The 19,490-nt window shown below is 41.8% G+C and overlaps 1 protein-coding gene across 10 annotated transcripts in view; it reads right to left on the bottom strand.

Annotated features, from left to right (window-relative positions):
- Positions 1-993: 993 nt before the first annotated feature.
- RASAL2 (RAS protein activator like 2) overlaps positions 994-19,490 on the bottom strand; it is a 397,752-nt gene continuing 379,255 nt past the window's right edge. For 5 of the 10 annotated variants that reach the window (XM_005217241.5, XM_005217240.5, XM_005217238.5 and 2 more), the window contains 5 exons: positions 15,547-15,681; positions 13,415-13,617; positions 12,117-12,204; positions 9,148-9,178; positions 994-6,766 (listed from right to left, as the gene is read on the bottom strand). In XM_005217241.5, coding sequence (XP_005217298.1) covers positions 6,624-6,766; positions 9,148-9,178; positions 12,117-12,204; positions 13,415-13,617; positions 15,547-15,681 — 600 coding nt within the window. In that variant the 3' untranslated portion in view covers positions 994-6,623. The remainder of the gene's footprint in view (positions 6,767-9,147; positions 9,179-12,116; positions 12,205-13,414; positions 13,618-15,546; positions 15,682-19,490) is intronic. The other 5 variants (XM_002694157.7, XM_003587091.6, XM_024976866.2 and 2 more) reach the window with 1 other exon arrangement.

Below are 19,490 nucleotides of genomic sequence, written 5' to 3'. Positions count from 1 at the left end.
AAGTCATTTGTTTTAGGCCCCTTTATCATTAAACTGTGTGTGTGTGTGGGCGGGGAGTGGTGGTCTAACAAACTTGATTTATGTACTTTCCTATTGTTGAAGGCACTAACAACAAAAGGCAGGTAGCTGGAAGGAAGCTAAGAAAAGTAAAGCGTATGGCTGGACATAAAGGGTAGACGGGTGGACAGTTAAGGGCTAAGACTGGAAGGTCCCAAGATAGCATCAATGATAGTTTCTCCCTTTTTGATCTTTCAGATCCAAGACGTCTTAAAACTTACATTAGGTCATGAGCAATTCAGATTGAAATGGGTCGGCTTCAAAGTGAACAAAAAATAACACGTCTACTGTGACCTTGCACAATTTTCTCTGGATTTTGAGTGAATTTTAGTCTTTTAATTCCTAGTAGAATAGAAGAAGTAGCTAGATATGTGAGGAGGCTAACTGGTGGAATTTCAGAACTAAACTTAGCATGTAAGAAAACTGCTTATGGGACCTGCATCTTGGGGTTTTAAAGAATGAAATAGGTAAGCAGAAGATGGGGGTAATGTGGAAATAACAACCTTGAGAATAATAAGCAAATAAGAACAACAGCAGCAAAAAAGTCCCAACTAAACAACACTACCCTGAAATAAACCCTGTTAATCTATTGAGGAATTAAGAGAGGCCAGTACTGGTCTGGAGTGCTCAGTAGGGTTATCCTTCCATTTTCTATTCAGTTACAAGCTGGTAAAGAGATTTCAAATTTTCCAGAATGAGGAGCTTTTTAAGGGTGTTGTTACAATATGATGCATGTTATCTTTGCCCTTCAGCTAAATATTTTTTCCCTCTAAGTTGGGAAATTCTAAGACATGCTGTTCTTCATGTTAAAATATACCTTCAGCATAATATTCCTACATAGATTTTGTTACTGGTTCTTCTCCAAGTGTCCTAATCACCCAGATGACATGCTAGAAATCAAACAGTAATATGTCAAATACAGTAGCAACCTTAGTCTGAAATGTTTAAAGTTAAAGTTTATTTGTATTCTTCATAGGAATATCAATAAAAGACCTCAAACGTATCTATATCTGTACATGTACAAGAACTGTCAAAAATTATTCACAGAACAAAAATAAATCTTCTTTTAGAACAAACCCAGGTAATGAAATGCTGATATGGATCTCACATATGGAACAATCTAAGTGCTACTAGCACAAAAATATGGCTTTAAAAATAAAATAAAATCTTGGGTTTTGTTTCTCTAACGTGTATTTCTTTCTTGAAATAAAAAATAAATTATTTAGAGCTATCATTGTAAAATAGTCATGTGTTTTAACACACTCTTATTAAGGCCCTGGAGATGAAGAACAAAGTCAAATTTAGAAGGTAAGTTCCTTACAGGTGTGATTCAGGTTAATATGCTGCTGTCTTGAGTTAATGTAATGAGGAAATGTCTAAGCACCAGTCAAAATTTAACCTTTACTATTTCAAATTTTCTGCAGGATAGTGGTTAAATCAACTAGTATTTAACCTTTTGGTGAGCTGGGAATTGAAATTTTCCCTTGGGAGTGTAGAAATGACATAAAAATGATATTTATTCTTAAATTTTTATACATCCCACACAGATGATTGAGGCCTCCTAAAACACAGTCTCTGTGAAAATCTTTTTACAATATATAAATCTGGTTTTAAGGTTCAAACTAAAACATTTCCTGGGAAAAAACAAAGGCAATGAACACTAAGAACTGAGGAGAAAATTGAAATGCATGCTGAAATATGGACGCAGACCACCACTTGGCTCCTTGGGTGGCTCATGGCCAAGCCTTACTCAAACACCTGAGGATAAACCGATCAGGAACCAAAGCTACTTCTTTCTGGACTCTACTCTCAGATCAGTGACATTCAACTTTATTTCTATGACTTCCCAAGGTATCAATAATGTTATCTTGGGTTCTTGAGATAATGTCAAACCAAGTCAATTTCAAGTCACTTTAACATATATACATATAACACATATGGTACATTTTAAAGAGGAAAGAACCACTGTCATACAATCTAACAGATGAGGGCATAAAATCTAAAAATCTCAAGACGTTTGGGAATCACTGCTTGATGAGATGGATTAACATTCAGAAAAAGGAAGCCCTAAGAATCATGTGTTTTGCGTGGGTGCCCACATCATGTTTCTACAGAAACTGCCTTTCTACGTATCTCGTATATTTTGAGATGGGGCAAAGGAGAATAAATCCTCCTGTTTCCTTGAACCCGTTGGGCTTTGAAGAAGACTGCTGTGCATTAGACCCTTTTGGATCATGTATCTTCTCAGGTTCTTTCACTCTTCATAAGATATTTATTCTACCTCATGCAAATTTCATCACTTTTGTCTTTCCTAAACTCTAGAGCATTCATAACTGGGTCATGACAAGAGAATGCTTCTAGAACTAACAACAATCACTCAAACACAGAGAGTCTACTTAAAAATTTAACACCCCAACATATCTTGCTTTTAAAAAAGGAAACAAAATAGGCCCTTTCAATGGACATATTGATTAAAAAACCAAAGTATCCCAAATCCTTGGCCCTCTGGTAGGGGGTGCGTAGGCAACTATTTACTGCTGAAGTGAGCAGGAGATTTCACTATTAGATTTGAAAAAGGGAAGGGGAAATGAAGAAGAAAGCCCATAATGTGTAGAAGATGGCCCCTGGAGAAGTGGCTGAAAGTCCAGGGAAGCTGTGAAGTGGGCTCCAGAGCCGCTGAGTCCCGCCCAGTGACAAGTCTAGCCTGGTGTCAACTCTAGTCAGGGTCACGGGGGCCTTCAGTCATCCCAAGGAGGATTCCTTCCCCAAGTTCAGTCCCATAACCAGTCTTCTCAGAAACTCCAAAATGGAGATGACTAGAACTGAACCTAGATGGAAGGCAGAACAAATTCTGACCAAACTCACCTGATGGCAAAGTCCTGCTCTGGGGCTTCCAAAAAAGAACTGCTCTCAACCCAGCGCACCTCTGGGGCCAGACAGAGAGCTGAGGGTCGGCAGAGCTACAGATCTGTAAACAGACTGGGATCCAAAAAGCTTTACCTCGGAAGTCAAGTTAATTCTCAAGGGGATACAGCAGTCCTAGATAGTTAATCCTACTTTTTCTTTCATTGTCCAGCACCATCATAGGAGACGGTAGAAGTGGACCAGAGAAAGCTAATTCTGACCAATTCAGTGACAAGTGCAAAAGGCCAAGTTACAGCAGCATGGGGACCTCACTTTACCACACTTCTCTTACAGCAGACTGCCCTGGAGCCCAGCAGAACCTCGGTAACAGTGCCTGGAACATAGTAAGTGGTCGAGTGTTTGTCTTAGTTACTGAGTTACAATCTCCCTTCCATCAGGGCTTGTATTGCAGACACTCGGAATGCGATGACCTGAAGGAAATGTTATTACTTCTTGCTGCTTCAGCTCAGAAAGCGTATTGCTCCAGTGAAAATAAAAGGGAAGTATTAAGCTCTTTCCCTAAATCCTGCCAATGTTGTCCTTATTAATGGCCTAGTCTGGTTGTCAGCTAGACAAGCATTCTGCCAGCACTTCATCTGATTTCCAAACTCCAGCGTTGGTCCACGCTGCACCCCATCACGCGGTGACGTGTTGGGTGTTAGAGGGCGTGCAAGATGTGCTATCTTAATCCACCCACTTCTCTTCAAACACGCACCTCCTCTGAGTAAAACAGAGGTGTGTACTTATTTGGGCTGAAGAAAAGCCAACTGAGCAATACCTCCATAAAAATTATTGGCTGTTGCTGACTTTTTCCATACTTAAAAAATCTTTTGGAATAAGTTCTGTAAGACTGCAGCATTCTCTAAACAAATACTCAGAAAAAATATTCAGATAGGAAGAAGCTCAAAGGATAATCTAAAATTTAACATCTGGCAACTACACTGAACTTCTAGCTTACCTCTGATTTTATTATTTGTGTATACTCTTTCCTCTTCATTCAAGATAACCTGATAATAACAGAGGGCTGCATAAGCTATACAAACATTTTGGGCATCTAATCTTCCAAGTGAGGCAGCCATCTCAGAAGCTCACATAATGCCGATAAGATGTATTGCATCCATCAAAAACATAAATTTAAATTAAAAAAAAAAAACATATTTGGTTTTGTGTGTCTCCCCCAACCCTCCAAAATAGTTTATTAGACCTCTGTCATCCATAACCACTACCCAAGAACTTCCAAACCTCAATGCAAGACATCACCAACGATACATACTTAAGGCCACTGAAGCTGACCATTCTTTTACCAGGTTTTCTGAAGGCTTTTATAGAGAATGGCTAGAGCTGAAAATAGTCACAAACAAGAACAGACCTATGTTTACATACCCTCTCCCCCAACACTGAGCACTGCTTCAGAATTGGTAGTTTTTTTTTCCTATTCAAATAAGTGATTTTGGTCACAGTGTGCCCTCAACTTGGAGGGAAAGGGGCTAAGAATTTATAAAATCATGACCAGGGGTCAAGAAAACACACAAGTGCCAAACTATGTGGCCTGATGTCTGCAGATCAGATGAGCACACCAGGCAGCTCCTGTTTTAGATCTTCGACAGGCAGAAATGGGGATGTTACAGAGGGGACATATTTCAAAAGACTGTGGGTCAGGGGCCATGTGAGGCTGTTGAAATACAAGGTCAAACACAAAGATCTACTGGAGGGCAGTGCTTAAGAGGTCAGAGTGCAAGTCTGCGGTACAGTGGAAAGGGAAGCTTGGTGACTCTGTTGGGGCGTCACCCAGAAGGGGACCTGATAAATGTTCTCTCGTCCCCTTTGTAGTTCTAAGTACTCTGTTATGTGGAAACACTCACTCCATGCATATGGCTTCCTCGGGTGTTTTTTTCCCTCTCTCCTCTCCCTTAAAAAAAAAAAAAAAAATTCCCTAAAGTTTATCATTTAAAATAAACATCATTAACTTACTTGAGAAATGTGGTTGCTTTCTCAATATAAGCAATTGCTTAGATCTTGCTTAATGAGATTCTAACTCCTTGTAACATTAAATCCGACAGCATAGAAGGCAGGAACTTTTCCTATTTGTGCAGTTATATGTACATATGTGTGAATATATGTGTATATATACTTGTCTATATACTATCTGTCTAACTTGTAACATTTCATACTTCTGATAATCAAGGTTGCATTTAAGATGACGTTTCACACCTCTGGGGAAAAAAAAAAAAAGGAAGTAAATGAACTTCCATAACTGTTTCTGTCCTACAATAAAGCCATGGATGACAACTAGTGACTGGGTTATTATTGCCAAATATACAAAGAGCATGGGAATAACAGCTGGAATACGCTGTCCTCCCACTTTCAGTATTTTATTTTTCATTAAGAGTAATCACAACTTTTAAGAGAGCAATGCTTCTGATTTAGATTTCTTGTCCAAATTTAAAAGAAGAAGCAATTTAAAAGTGAAAGACTGAGATAAAATTACCCTGCCCCGAGACCTGCTAGTACACTGGATAAAATCTTTATCCCAAACCAGAGTTGTAACTTACAAATAGAAGAAAAATTTTTAATTGGGAACTATTCAGAGCTTCCTGCTATAGTATGATATGGTTAGCCCTTTTCTGTACGGAAGAAAGGGTGTTTCTTTTGGATGGCTTATGGACAGTAGATCTGAATAACCTCTCCAGGGGAGAGTAAACCCTGTTGGTGATGACTGCTCCCACCATGGGGGAGGAAAGGGCAAGTGGGTGTGTGAAGATGAAGATGGTTTCTAGAGACACAGATATTTATAGTTTTGTAAACTCTAAAGAGGAAAAAGAACACCTTTTATTACAACTGGAGTTAAAAAAAAAAAAAAAAAACCCCTACCTAAAGTGGAAAAATTTCCATCTGCTACAGACAGAAGGAAATGAACATCAACAGGAGTTCAACAAAAACCCCTCCTAGAGTCCGGTTTCAATGCAACAGCTCTTATCTGTGTCCTCTGGGACAGTGTGTCCCCAAGCAGATCAGCTGTCCATGTAGAACCAGTCCCGCTTGATCAGTGGGATGAACTGTTTCATTTGGATCTTGGTAATTTGCGTGTTTTCCTACAGGACAAGGGAACCAGAGCGGGGCTTTTAACCTGGCAGATGAATCCCTGAAAAATTCATTCTGACCATGTCCTGTCGCGGACCGTGTGCTCTATCAGACAGATGTGTGGTCTCTACCTACTGAGCGGCTGGGCTCAACTCTCATTCACGTACATAGTTCCTACATTTCCTCCTCTAACAACTGCAGTGCTTTCAACAAGAGGACAACGATAATAAAAATAGCAATAGTTAAAAAGGTAATCTACATTATTAACTTCCTTTGGGTATATTACAGTGGTATTTTCTGTACATGGCCCAGAACTAAGTTCCCTATGTACACAGAGACATGGGGTGGGGGTGGGGGAAGCGTCGACCTTGGAATTCTTAGCCTTATGCCCTGAAAGACAAGGTTCCTTTCTCCGTTCCAGACTTGCTCACCACCCTGCTGTTCTGAAGCAGCGGCATTCTGTAAACCTGGTGGGGCTGGGGAGAGGGCTGGGGACAGGAGAGTGGGGACGTTTCCTTCTGTCTCCTCCCACAGTCTGTCTATTTGTGAGGCCCGTCCGTCAGCAGCTGCTGTTTTTGAATTCACCATTCTCCGTGATGGAAAGCTTGGTGGGGTTGGTGGGGGAGATGCCATTTCGGACCTGCATGCTGTACCGTTCCTTCACCTGGGTCAGCGCACTCATCAGTCTGGTGTTGGCCGAATCCAGCGACACGATCCGTTTTTCCTACAACACACCAAACGGGGCTTTATTATGGCTCCATGTGGGCAACTCGCCGTAATGCTCTATCAAATGACTGTTCTAATTAATGCTTTCTATCAAACAGCAGTGCACATGATGCTTCCCAGACAAATGGAACGTCTCTGCCTCTTTCTGCACCCGAGTCAGGCCAGCTTCCCCTGGGCCCAGTGGGTTTGTGTTTCTTTTTCCCCTTCAGCATTGCAGGGTTTGTTACTCATCACCCCTTGGGACCCTAAGACGTCACATAAAAATGACACCATGTGTTATTCAGACTATGAGACAGAGGTGTCAAGCTGCTTTGCTGTAGTAAGTGCTTTGGGTCAAAACTTAAACACAGGAATTAGGTGGCAAAGAAAGAAGCACCAGAGGTTTCATTTCACAGAGGAGAAGTGCATGTGATCTATGGGTTCTCAGCCCCCAAAGGGGCACACCGGTCACATGTGGAAAGATTTCACGTGGTGCTCAAAACTGAAACAGTACATGGCGGCAGTTTATAGTCACCGACAAAGTGAGGATGCGACAGCGAGAGGAGGAGGAGCAGCCAAAAGCTAGACCGAGGGGTTATTTGAATGTGGGAAGGGAGATGTGGCCGGAGGGGGATGCCGGAAACATAACACATGGAAACAAACAGAAAACACAAGCTCCTAGACTCATTCCAGCTCAGAGGTACTCCAGGAGAGCTCCCCAATAAGGAAGACTGCTTTCATTTTACTTTTGAATCTCAGAAAGGAAAAAAAAAAAAAAAAAAAAAGCCTTAGAACCAACATCTTGGAACCAAACACTGTTGAATACATGAATTAAAAAAAAGAGAAAAAAAAATGAAGGAACAAAATGGCAATCAGAGAAAAGCAGACTCATCTAAATTAAAAAATAAAAATAAAAATCATCCCATCAAAATATCATTAGTTTTGCAAAGACTAGGAGAGAAATCCTAATCTTAGCTTCAGTAGCTAGGTAAATCATTCTAGAACCTTTCCAACATGAAGTTGCCATTTTCCAGAAAACAATTAAAAAAAAAAAAACACGTGAGGAACAACCCCCCAGAGCCAAAAACAGGTTTCCTACCCAGGGATTGTTTTCATCTGCTCAGGGAAAAGCATGGTAAGGAGAGTCATGGTCAGGGTTAGAGAGGACACACAAACGTCCATGTGATGGATGCTATTCCTTGCTGTTACGGGAGTAGCTCCACACGGCTGTGAGCAGCGCTGCTCTGCTGGGAAACATGCTGCCCAAGATGCAGAAGGAAGACCACTGCCCTGGGGGGACGTTTAGGGAGAAAGCATATATTGGGTTGGCCAAAAAATTCATTCGGTAACAGCGTACACAAACTTGAATGAACTTTATGGCCAACCCAATACAACAGTAGCATCAGGTAAGGCTTCCCTTTAATCTTCTGCTTTTGGGGGTGGGGTGGGAATCTATATGGAGCAGGGCTGGTGATCAGTTTCAAAAGTATGAAAAAAAACTAGCTCACACTTGTTAATATCATTAAATTTTTTTTCCTTTCCCTGATAGAGAACTCAGGGGGTAAGATACATATATATATAAAAATCAGCATTATTAATTAACCACAAATCTAGCATAAGATTTATACTCTAGGAAGGTAACTTGTTTTAAGGATAAGCAAAACTTGAAAGAAATAAAGAACTACAAGGCTTTAAAAAAGATAATAATTTTAAAAAAAATTACTGCCAATGGAGTTTACTGAGGTAACAAGTTTAGATCTTTTAAAAGTCAGGAAGTAAGGGTTGGCCGGTGACTACCAGGGAAAAGGGGGTGGGAACCAGATATGATGTTCCCCGCTACTATGGTTAGAAATGATCTCTGAGCAGAAAGACTGGTAATATCTCAAAATGATTAAAAAAGAAGGTATTTCAGTATTAGGATAAATTATAATGTCTCAGTTCTAAGGACTAAAGGATTCTCTAGGGTTGACCCAAAGAAATTAGGCATTCATGAAAAATTATTTGACTCATAAAGGGTCAAAAAGAAGGCTAAGAATGGCTGTATTTATTTATTTCCTGCAAGAGTAACAACTAAAGTCAAGCAACCCTTTTATTCAACAGTTGAAAACTTCCAAGTGGACAAACTCCCTTTTGTAACTTCCCCTCCAAGTGCCAACCTTTCAAAATAAAACAAACAAACAAAAAAATCAAACAGGGACTTTTGAAAGTCAAGTTCAGTTGGCAAAAGATGCCTTGACATTTTCATTCTGCCTGGCGTGAACGGCAGAGCAATCTAGTTCCGGCCTGACAGGAAGGGCTTTGAGTGTGGGGAGTGCAGGAGCTGGAATGTGTAGGAGGCCAGTGCATCGGGCCAGGGCTGGGAACTGCTCAGCTAGAGAACGGACGGACGGGGTTACTTGCCTGTTTGCATAATCTCATCTCCATTTATGACCTGTAATTTAACACAGTGGAGATATCACTTGCAACAGTAACTAGGCAGCTGCTCGCTTCTCCTAGGATGCCCTTTTCTGTTCTCCATTTGAGTCACCTGGAGAGATCCCTGGAGCAGGGGGGAGGTTGGGGTGGAAGGCAGCACAGCCCCTGGTCTGATGTTTAAGAAATGACCCCTTAGTACCATCACCAGGATCTCATCTCCTAGGACAGGGTCACTAGGGGAATACTCATCATCTCCCAGTTCCAGTTAGAAAGTGGCTGACCCCAGGGGGGCTGCGGAGCATGAACTGACTCTAGGAGATGAAGAGGCTGAATTCAGGGACAAGCCTGGTCTGGAGGGGCACATGGCTGCTGAGAGAGATGGAAACCCATTCACTGGGTACTTGTCCTGTCCTGTTTTGGGAAGTGTTGGGCCCGATGCTAGTATAAGGAAAGCAATTCACTTCAGAAATATTTTTTAACTGCCAGTGGCACCAAGGCAGGTATCAGGGGCATGGAAGTAAGCGTGCATTACCTCGCTGGGAAGCTTTCACCCCAAAACATGTCCTCATTCTAGCAAATGTTGCTGGAAGGGTTGCTCTGCTCCATCAAACACTTAAGATGTTAAGTTACTTAATCTTTCAGAGGAAGAGGCATTTGCTACAAAGGACACCAAAGGATTTTCACAGTCTTTTGCTAGAAAAGGATTTTTAATGTGTCAGTGAGACAGCAGCTGGAATTGGGAACCCCCTTCCTTTTAAGGGGATTATAATTTTTGAAAAGCTAGCTTTAGTGTTTATCATCTGTGCTGGGCATCATGCGATGGTTTTCAAAATGTGGTCTAATGGACTCCTCAGGTATGCTTTAGGGATCCAAAATGAGCCTCCTCTTAAAATATACTATACAGTAATGCCTGTGTTTGAATGTGTAATTTATGATATTTAGCTAACCTGGACGTGATTTGATCCATTAGCTGACAGAAGTCCTTGTTGTTGAGTGGTCAGGAGGAGCAGCTGGAAAGAGATCTATGGAAGGTGCCTCTGGTTCCACCAAAATAGTCCATAGAATCAAACCATTTGAAAACCATTGCCTTGAGGTATGGATCCAAACTATTGTCTAGTTTAGCCAGACTGCAAGTCTGACATTGACCAGTGCTTTGAGGATAACAGTTCTCCCATTCTGGAATGGTGACACCGTCCTGTTAACTGAGAGAAGGCCCTTTCTTTCCAGAGCTTTTGAGCCCTGATGAATCTGTTTCCCTCCTTTGCCTTCACCTGCTATGCCTATGACTCCTGCTTCATGTCCAGCCATCTTACCTAGAAGTCAAAATCGGGGACAAGGTAGGATAGAAATCTTCAGAAGCTAATGATGAGGCTGCCTCAACAGGCAACTAGGAAATCGGACTGTATGCATACAGCCATGAGTGGGACACCCCTAAGCTCCCTTTGCTAAGGCTGCCATGGTTTTAGACCAGCGGAAATTATTAAAACAATCTGTATTATCTTATTAGAATGAAAATCTATTTGGGTATAGTTATTCATAGAACTCTCTCTCATGTTGAAAAATCCCAAAGTGAACACTTAGCAATACTAGTTTTCCTGACTAAACTGTCTTTACCCAGGCTGTTTCTCTTAAGCCTCTTGGATAAATGCCTGTCGAGATAGCCTTGTCTCTGCAACCCTTCCTTCTCTGTCATCCACCCTGGGGACACATTTAAAGAAAGGACCAACTAAGAACTTTCTTCTGATTCTTAAGAGGTCTAAATATCTGGAAACTAGAGTTCAAGGGTCCAAATCTTTCTGGGAACTGTGCTGACAAGAGAGCACTGGCACTCGCACTTGACTTCCGGGTCTCGTGTGTATGAGGGAGGACGAGGCCCAGGACGCATACTTTCCACGGCGGTGCTTTCAGCCTCGCTCCCTATTCCTTTGAAAAATGTACCCCATCCCACATTAGCTCTGTCAGGAAACCTGAGTGGGAATGGAATGTGTGTTTAAGAATACTGGGTGGTTCTACCATAGACTGATACTGGCTGAGAGGGAGAGGAGAAAGTGGGACATACAAAGGCCTTGCTCCCATTTTTATTTCAGACCTAACGGTGAGATGATACTTAAGGGTGAGAAACACAAGCCTGCCTGGGTGGTCTTTAGGGAGGGGATATATTCAGTGGCCAAACCAGCCACATCCAAACGGCACTTGCCTCTCGTTACTTGTTTCACTCTAAGAAATACAACCGTGTTTTGCACTGAAAAGATGAAAAGGCATTAGAAACACTTCCTGGGTTTTGCTCTGAGAACCTGTGAGGAGCCCCTGGCCATCATTGTGTCGTTAGCATCACAGGTAGAAGCTACAGGGAGCAGACACCCAGGTTCTGATCTCATCAACTGTAAGAGGCTCTCCAAGCACAGCACCAATGGAGAAGGGCGGCCAAGTGAACCCCAGGCACCGATGCCTGTCACGGAACCAAAAGAATAACAAGGCAGGGTGCCTTCTGCAGCCCTGTCTTTCCCCTGAAGCTCAACTACTGTTTGGGGCCAGAGGCTGATGGCACAGTGGACGTGACTGACGAGACCGTGAACGTCACAGCCAAGCAATGGTCAGTGGAGGTCACAAGCCAGACACATGCAGTGGACTTTTCACAGGTGCCCCCGAGAGAATGCCCTCCTTTCCAGAAGGAAAGAAGTAAACCCCGTCATGCACCCGGTTGAGATTTGTCGAGCACCTGTACTAAAGCAGGCTAAAACTTTGCTGGGTTAATGGATTCGTCACCAGTAAAGGAAGGAAAAGGTCGTAGAGGTCGCAAAGAAACATTTTAAAAAAGTCTTTGAAAGGTAATGCCGAGAACTTTCCAATGAGCCATTTTCTGTTATGTGCCTTGGTGTTTGCAAGGGATGGGAAGTTGGGAGATAACAGTTATGATAAACCAGTCGCTTCCACTAGACTGAGAACCTGCTTACCTGTGCATCGATTATTTTTTGCTTTGCATCAATAACTGCCTGCATCTCAGCATGATCCTTCTTCAGTTCCTCTTCCACAGCCATTAGCCTAGAATGGGGCGGGAAGGAGAGACCAACAGCTTCAAGGAGCGAGCAGGCTAACACACAGAACAAGACACCCACACTCAGGACAGCTCAGCGTTACCACTCCTTCCTAGCGCAAGATCTGCACTAGGCTCTGTCTTCTCACCTGCCTTGGGAGAAGACATTCAGAGCTGATGCCTCTCCTGGGACTGGATCCCAAATGTTTCCATCTCCTCTGCAGTAGCACTCTCACCATCATTATCTCCCTCTCTTCTATCAGATCCTTTCCTTAGCACAACTTATTTAATTTTAAAACAGCAAATCTACTGACACAAATCAAACCCTTTTTTAATCTCATTATTTTGTGACAGCTGACCTTTCCTTCCCCTGAACAGCTAAATGTCTTCTGAGTGTACGCGACACATAGTAGGTCTACTTTTTTTCTCATGCATTTCATATCTTAATCCCCTGACGTTTAACCCCATGGAAGGGCTCTCAGTAAGACTGCTAAATCCTTCTGTGCTGCTAAAACAACAGACCTCTTTCAACCTGCCTACGGCACTTAACAACTGAAGCACAGCGGTTGTGAGCATCGAGCTAGGGCTTGACTACCTGGCTTCAAACCCGTTGCACCACTAAGTGACCTTGGGCAAGTGACATAATGAATTTGTTGCCTGTTTCTTTATTTGTAAGAGGAGAAGAAGAATAATAATGCTGACCTCAGAGGCTGGCATTAAACAAATTATCAGTAACAGAGTAAACAAATTTTATTTGTAAAGTGCTTAGAGAAGTGCCTGGCCCACGGTCAGTGCTATGTAGTGTTTCGTAAAATTGCACCCCTCCCTTGGTCTTCCTCGGACGTCCTTGGCCCTCTGCCTTGATTCTCTGGCTCTAAAGATGTGCAGTGTCTTAGACCTCTCTGGACTTGTAAAAATCTAAATTAGTCTTGGACGCTGGATACTGACACTTTTAAAATTCAGTTTTGCTCTAAGACCTCTTAAGTGAGTCACCAAGTTTTAACTGTTTCTGATTGTTACAACTAAAGAAAATTTGGCTACCTCAGAGGAAGTGCACTAAGGTCTCACATGTGGAAAAGTGTAAGAGACACAGCCAGCCTTCACCCCTGTAGAGAGTATCACGGAGGACACGCAGTGCTTGCTTTAGGACCCTCTAGCCATCATCCCGCCTCTTCGTGCCCCGAGCCAGCCCACGTCCGCTCCCAGGCGGCCTCTGACCTGCTGATGATGCTCTTCATCTGGCTGTCCTTCTCCTCCTGCTGCCTGCGCAGCCGCTCCTCGCTGTCCTCCAGCCGGGCCTTGTACTCCAGCAGCAGCTTCTGCATCTGCTGCTCCTGCACTAGCAACCGGCGCTCATACTCCTCGAGTCGCCGGCTGGACACGCGCAGGCGCTCCTTCAGTTTGGTGATTTCCTGTTCGTACTAGAGCAGAGGACAAAGAAAAGTGAAAGTGTTAGTCGCTCAGTTGCGTCTGACTCTTTGTGACCCCATGGACTGCAGCCCGCCAGGCTCCTCTGTCCATGGGACTTTCCAGGCAAGAATACCAGAGTGAGTTGCCATTTCCTTCTCCAGGGGATTTTCCTGACCCCAAGGATAGAACCCAGGTCTCTCTCCAGCATTGCAGGCAGATTCTTTACCATCTGAGCCACCAGGGAGAGCAGAAGAGAAGAGGTGCCAAAGACAAGGAGAGAAAAACTAGAGCTACCCTGGTTTTAGATGTCAGTGATTGATTTTTTTTTATCAAACCCTAAGCAGTATAGCTGGATGCTGCGTGAGCAGCCATTCCATGGCTGCTGATACTCTTCAAAATGATCCCCAGGCATATATGGTAATGGAGCTCTGCCTGCCTCCTTAACTCTGCATTCCAAATGTATATATTTATATATCATTCTCCACACTAAACTAGAGGTTGCTGCAAGCCACATCAATACCAATCTGTGATGGTATCCAACGGGAACAGGAAAAAAAAAAAGAAGGCCAGGCAGGCACTTAGAAGCTTAAAATAAGCCAAAAGCCAGCTGTCTACAAGAGAAAGGCTTCTGTAGCATCTCCTGTGTTGTAGGATCTCTGACATGGCTTGACTCATCAGATTGCCATTCTTTCACCCTTAGAATCAGCCCTTTAAAGAGCAAGCAGCACTTCTGTACTGACAAGCTACTAAATCAATACTTTTATAGCACAATATGTTATTGCTGCTTCCTCCCTGTCCACGGAAGCGTAACACTCAGGTCACAGGCTCTAAGCAAAAGGCCCACGTGTTCTTTAACACTGCCTCTTGGCCCACTTTTATGATGCTGTTCATCTGCCCAATTTGCCACTGCTTGTTGGAACACATATATACGCCTGTTTTCTCACCAAAGTTTTATATAACAAACTCTCACTCAAGTTTCATAGAATTCAATTGGTTACCTGGTCCTTTTTTGTACTGAAGCTACTGTGGTTGGGGTCTGAATAACTGGAATGTCAAATTTCTGGATGAGGTAAGAAGCATTAAGTTTTCTTGTATATGGTCTACTCAAATTTGTTAGTCATTAATGATAAACCTATATGTTGCTTTGTAAAATGCAATGTATTTTCATGTCATATCTCATTTAATCAACAATTGGACAATTAGCTTCTGCCTATCCAATGTCATGGTCCTACACTATGCTTATTAATCCAGAAGGTCAAAGATGACAGTTCTTACACAGTCTGAAGAGGCAGACTGCATCAATAAGCACAGCTTTTAGGATTATGCTGATAAACAGAAGCTAGTTGTCTGGCTAATTAAATGAGATAATGCTGTACATGACATCATGGTTCTTGTGTCATAATCCTTTTTCTTCATGTCAACTTTTCTTAACAAAACTGAAGCAATAGTTAATGTCTTTTTTTTCAGTTTTTTTCTTTTGATGTTGATGTCTTTTAAAAATCATCTATAGCATTACAAATTCTTTATCCAGAAAAGGAGAAAAGGAAACAAAAAAAGGCAAAATCACTACAAAGATATAGAAAGGAAGTCTAGTCCAAGGGTAATTTTGGATGTGTTTAGTTATACAGAAACACGAAATATTCACTTAAAATGATTAGAAATGAATAACAGAATTTTCTTGAAATTCAGGGAACCCATATTAAAACAAAATATATATTAGAATGCATTCTCCCCTTGCACTAGAGCTTGATGTCAACTTGATGGACATCTCTGCATATTTTCACAGGCAGCCACTACTGAAATAATATACATGAATATGCATCGAAGGGTTAACATAAGAGGTGGAGCTGAACTTGGGGAGATCACGTTCCTGACTAGATGACCCTGTGTGTGGTCTACCAGTGGGGACAGTAAGTCAATAAGCGCAGACTACATCCTACCTTCTCAGCATGCTTGGCTTCGTCCTGATTTTGCTCAGTCTCTTCCACGTCCTCTTCATACTGCCCATTGTTCAGGACCCAGGCTGCTGTCCTCTCGACTGGGGACATTGTGGCGGAGTCCACAGGTGACTGAACCTGCATCAGAAATACCCGTTAGCATTTCCCGAAAGAGCTCATCTGCAGTTATGTTCCACAAAGACAGCTATTCTTGGAAGGCATAACTGTGATCCCTATTTTCTGATAAATGCTCTCAGTTCTAAATAATATTACTGCCAGGGCTGGGGGTGAGAGAAGAGGATATCCACTGGTATAAGAATAAATATTCAGAAATATTGTAAACAGAAATCACTTCTAAGAATCTGCCTCCCCACACCACACCCCCACCCCCAAACAGGAAAAGCCAAGGCCTTAAAACTGTTAATTAGTCCAGTGGTTTCATTAGGTCATTACCTAATGAAATTACAGTGTTCACAGAGGAGAGAGAGAAAATGCAACTTGATGGCTGACTGCTCGGGTGAGGAAACACCTGTTTAACCAGGAATGCTCAGGAACCAAGGAACCGTTTAATGCTAAACAACTCACAAGGTAGCTAACCAATTTATATATCAGAATGCCAAGTTCTTAATTTTCACATCAGCCATTTAGGGAAAGAGAAAAAATCACTTTTCGATACTGGTGTTTTGATATTGGTCATTTTTATAGAGCATTGACTTCTTGATGGGTTAAGATCCATAAGTCCATATTTTACCAGAAAGTTTCTTGATGAATATAGCATCACAACAATGGATATCAGCCTAGTCCAAGGGATATTTCTATCCAGTTAGGAGAGCTAGATAAATTGCCCTTTTGTAAGGGCAACAGAAAAGGATGCAGAATGAAAAGAATTCTGGCCTTGAGTAGCAACTCTACCACTTACCCTGTCCCTTAATCTCTTAAATACTTTTTTCCATCTATTGAGTAGGGTTACCACCACCATCAGTACCTATCCCGAGCATCTCCCTGGGAGTTCCGAGGATGGAATAATACAATGTATGTAAAAATTCTTTGGAAACTACAGAGTACTATAGAACTTAGATGTTATTACTATATTTATCTTAGAAACCTGGCACTGGATATGACAATTTGTATTAGGCTACTACTGGGTTTTCCTGGTGGCTCAGAGGTAAACAATCCTCCAGCACTGTAGGAGACGTGGGTGGCTCGATTTCTGGGTCGGGAAGATCCCCTGGAGTAGGAAATGGCAACCCACTCCAGTATTCTGGCCTGGGAAATCCCATGGGCAGAGGAGCCTGGCATGCTGTAGTCCACGGGGCTGCAAAGAGTCAGACGTGACTTGGTGACTAAACAATAACGACTGAACATAGTGGTTCCTTCCTAAACAATGCTGAAAATAGACAGCAAGTTATTTTTCTCTAGCTTTCCTGAGAAACAGAGAGAAAAAAGCATTTTCTGTGAGTTAGCCTTTTTATAATTAAAATCAATTTCTACTTTGAGGAGCAATACTCTATAAATAGTTGGAAGGGAATTTTCTCTCTTATGCAGAGCTATAAGCCTTAAGAATCTTTATCTTGTTCTGGAATAAAACCTGGTTAAACTCTAAATATATAGATATTTTAAAATAAGGGGTATTTTGATCACTTTGAGGTTTAGAAAGACTAGATGAAAAACAAAGTGGATGCAAAAGCAAAAAGGTTATTTGGGCAGACTGAAAAATATTCATACAAAAGTAGTAGGAGGGGCTTCCCTTGGCGATCCGGTGGTTACGATCCGCCTGCCAGTGTAGGGGATGCAGGTTCAGTCTCGGGTCGGGGAAGATCCCACATGCCGTGGGGTGACTAAGCCCGTGAGCCACCAACTTCTGAGCTCAAGCGCTCCAGAGCCTGTGCTCCACGACAAGAGAAGCCCCAGCAAGGAGATGCCTGAGCGCTGCAGCTAGAGAAAGCCTGTACGCAGCAGTGAAGACCCAGTGCAGTCAGAAAGAGATATGAATACAATTTTAAAAAGTATGACGTATAGAACAGTCTTATGGACTTTGTGGGAGAGGGAGAGGGTGGGAAGATTTGGGAGAATGGCATTGAAACATGTAAAATATCATGTATGAAACGAGATGCCAGTCCAGGTTCAATGCACGTACTGGATGCTTGGGGCTGGTGCACTGGGACGACCCAGAGGGATGGTATGGGGAGGGAGGAGGGAGGAGGGTTCAGGATGGGGAACACATGTATACCTGTGGTGGATTCATTTTGATATTTGGCAAAACTAATACAATTATGTAAAGTTTAAAAATAAAATAAAATTAATTAAAAAAAAAAGTATGAAGGGGTATTTCTTAAAGATTTGAAGAAGAACCTGGTTTGGTTGATTTATACAGATGACGGATATGCATCTATAAAAATGGCTTCATGCCTGTGGTACACATAAGCAACTGGGAATGAACTTCTAGAAATTCCTTCTTTAAAGCCATTTTCTCCACTGTCTCAAGAAAAACATAAACATGTCTTAAACTGCAGTCCCCTCAGTTCTCAAAGTCTACCTTCATTGCCACTGTGGTAGGGATGCTTCTTATGCTTCATTCATTTGTGGATCATTCTCATTATTTTTGTCATAACCACATCATCACTGACATATTATTTATTATAATCAATAATAAAACAACCATTTCCAGTTTGCTAAGCAATATTATCAGTAAAATCATGAGTTTGATGTTTTATATATATTTATAAATAATTCATATTAATAGTCAAATATTTTTCTAATATACATTAACATAATTACATGATTAAATAACTTGTATACTTAAATTGAGTATCACACTTTGGGAACACTGATCTATAGAATTCATTTATATTAAAATAGGTGATAACTATCTACTTCAAAAGTTATTATGAGAAACAAATGGGAGAGCATATAAAAGCAGTTTGTAAACCACAAGTTCCTTCACACACACACACCCTGGGTTCTCCCTCTACTGGATTTTGAAAGTAAAGCACAATACATTGCTTTAGTATTGGCAGAGAAAAATGGTTTAACAAGGGGTTTAGGTTTTACTTGACGTATGTACACCTGAAAGGCAAAATATGATGGTTCTGAGTCTTTAAAAATTAATAGAAAGTCCATACTTAGAGGAGACAAATGTCTTTTTAATTTCATAATCTTATCACTTTACTACATAGGGTACGGCAAAGCTGCTCTTCTGTGAAACCAGGATTTTCTTTTCAATTGCTGCTTGAGATAAAGCCATTGCTAAAATGAGTAACTTTACTCTTTGTAATTTATAACTTCAAGGAAGCTAATTTAATAGCTTTCTGCTTTATAGTTCACAATATGTTGCTTGAAAGAACTTTCCTTCCCTGTGATTTGTTACAAGGAATTAATTAATGAGTGTCAATAAATGCACTACAAACTAATAGTATCCCTAAGAACATACTAAGGAGAGATCTTAGCCCCTAGAAGCATATTGAAAACAACTCCTTAGGTAATCCGGGCACTAACTGTAAAGTGAGAAGTTGGAAAAGCAAGAGTTAGTTCATTTCACTGGTGGTGGTGGTAGCTACCGTATCAGCACAGGGATTATGTCCAGTGAATTATAAGAGGGTACAATGGGAACTGGGCATTTCACCCTATTCCTATTTTACTGGTTAAATCTGTTTTTCCTAATATATATTCCTAGCACTTTGCACGGCCTACAGTGCATGCATGCTAAGTTGCTTCAGTCATGTCCAACTCTTTTTGACTCTATGAACTGTAGCCCCCCCAGGCTCCTCTGTCCATGGTATTCTCTAGGTAAGAATACTGGAGTGGGTAGCCATTCCCTTCTCCAGGGGGGATCTTCCCAGGGATCAAACCCGCATCTCTTACATCTCCTGCACTGGCAGGTGGGTTCTTTACTAGCACCACCTAGGATGCCCCATGGCATATGGTAGGTGGTCAGTAAGTTTTGAAAA

Source organism: Bos taurus, chromosome 16, assembly GCF_002263795.3.
Source record: "Bos taurus isolate L1 Dominette 01449 registration number 42190680 breed Hereford chromosome 16, ARS-UCD2.0, whole genome shotgun sequence".
In the NCBI taxonomy this organism is placed as follows: domain Eukaryota; kingdom Metazoa; phylum Chordata; class Mammalia; order Artiodactyla; family Bovidae; genus Bos; species Bos taurus.
The sequence above is the reverse complement of the archived record's forward strand: the minus strand, read 5'-3'. Positions and strand labels throughout refer to the sequence as shown.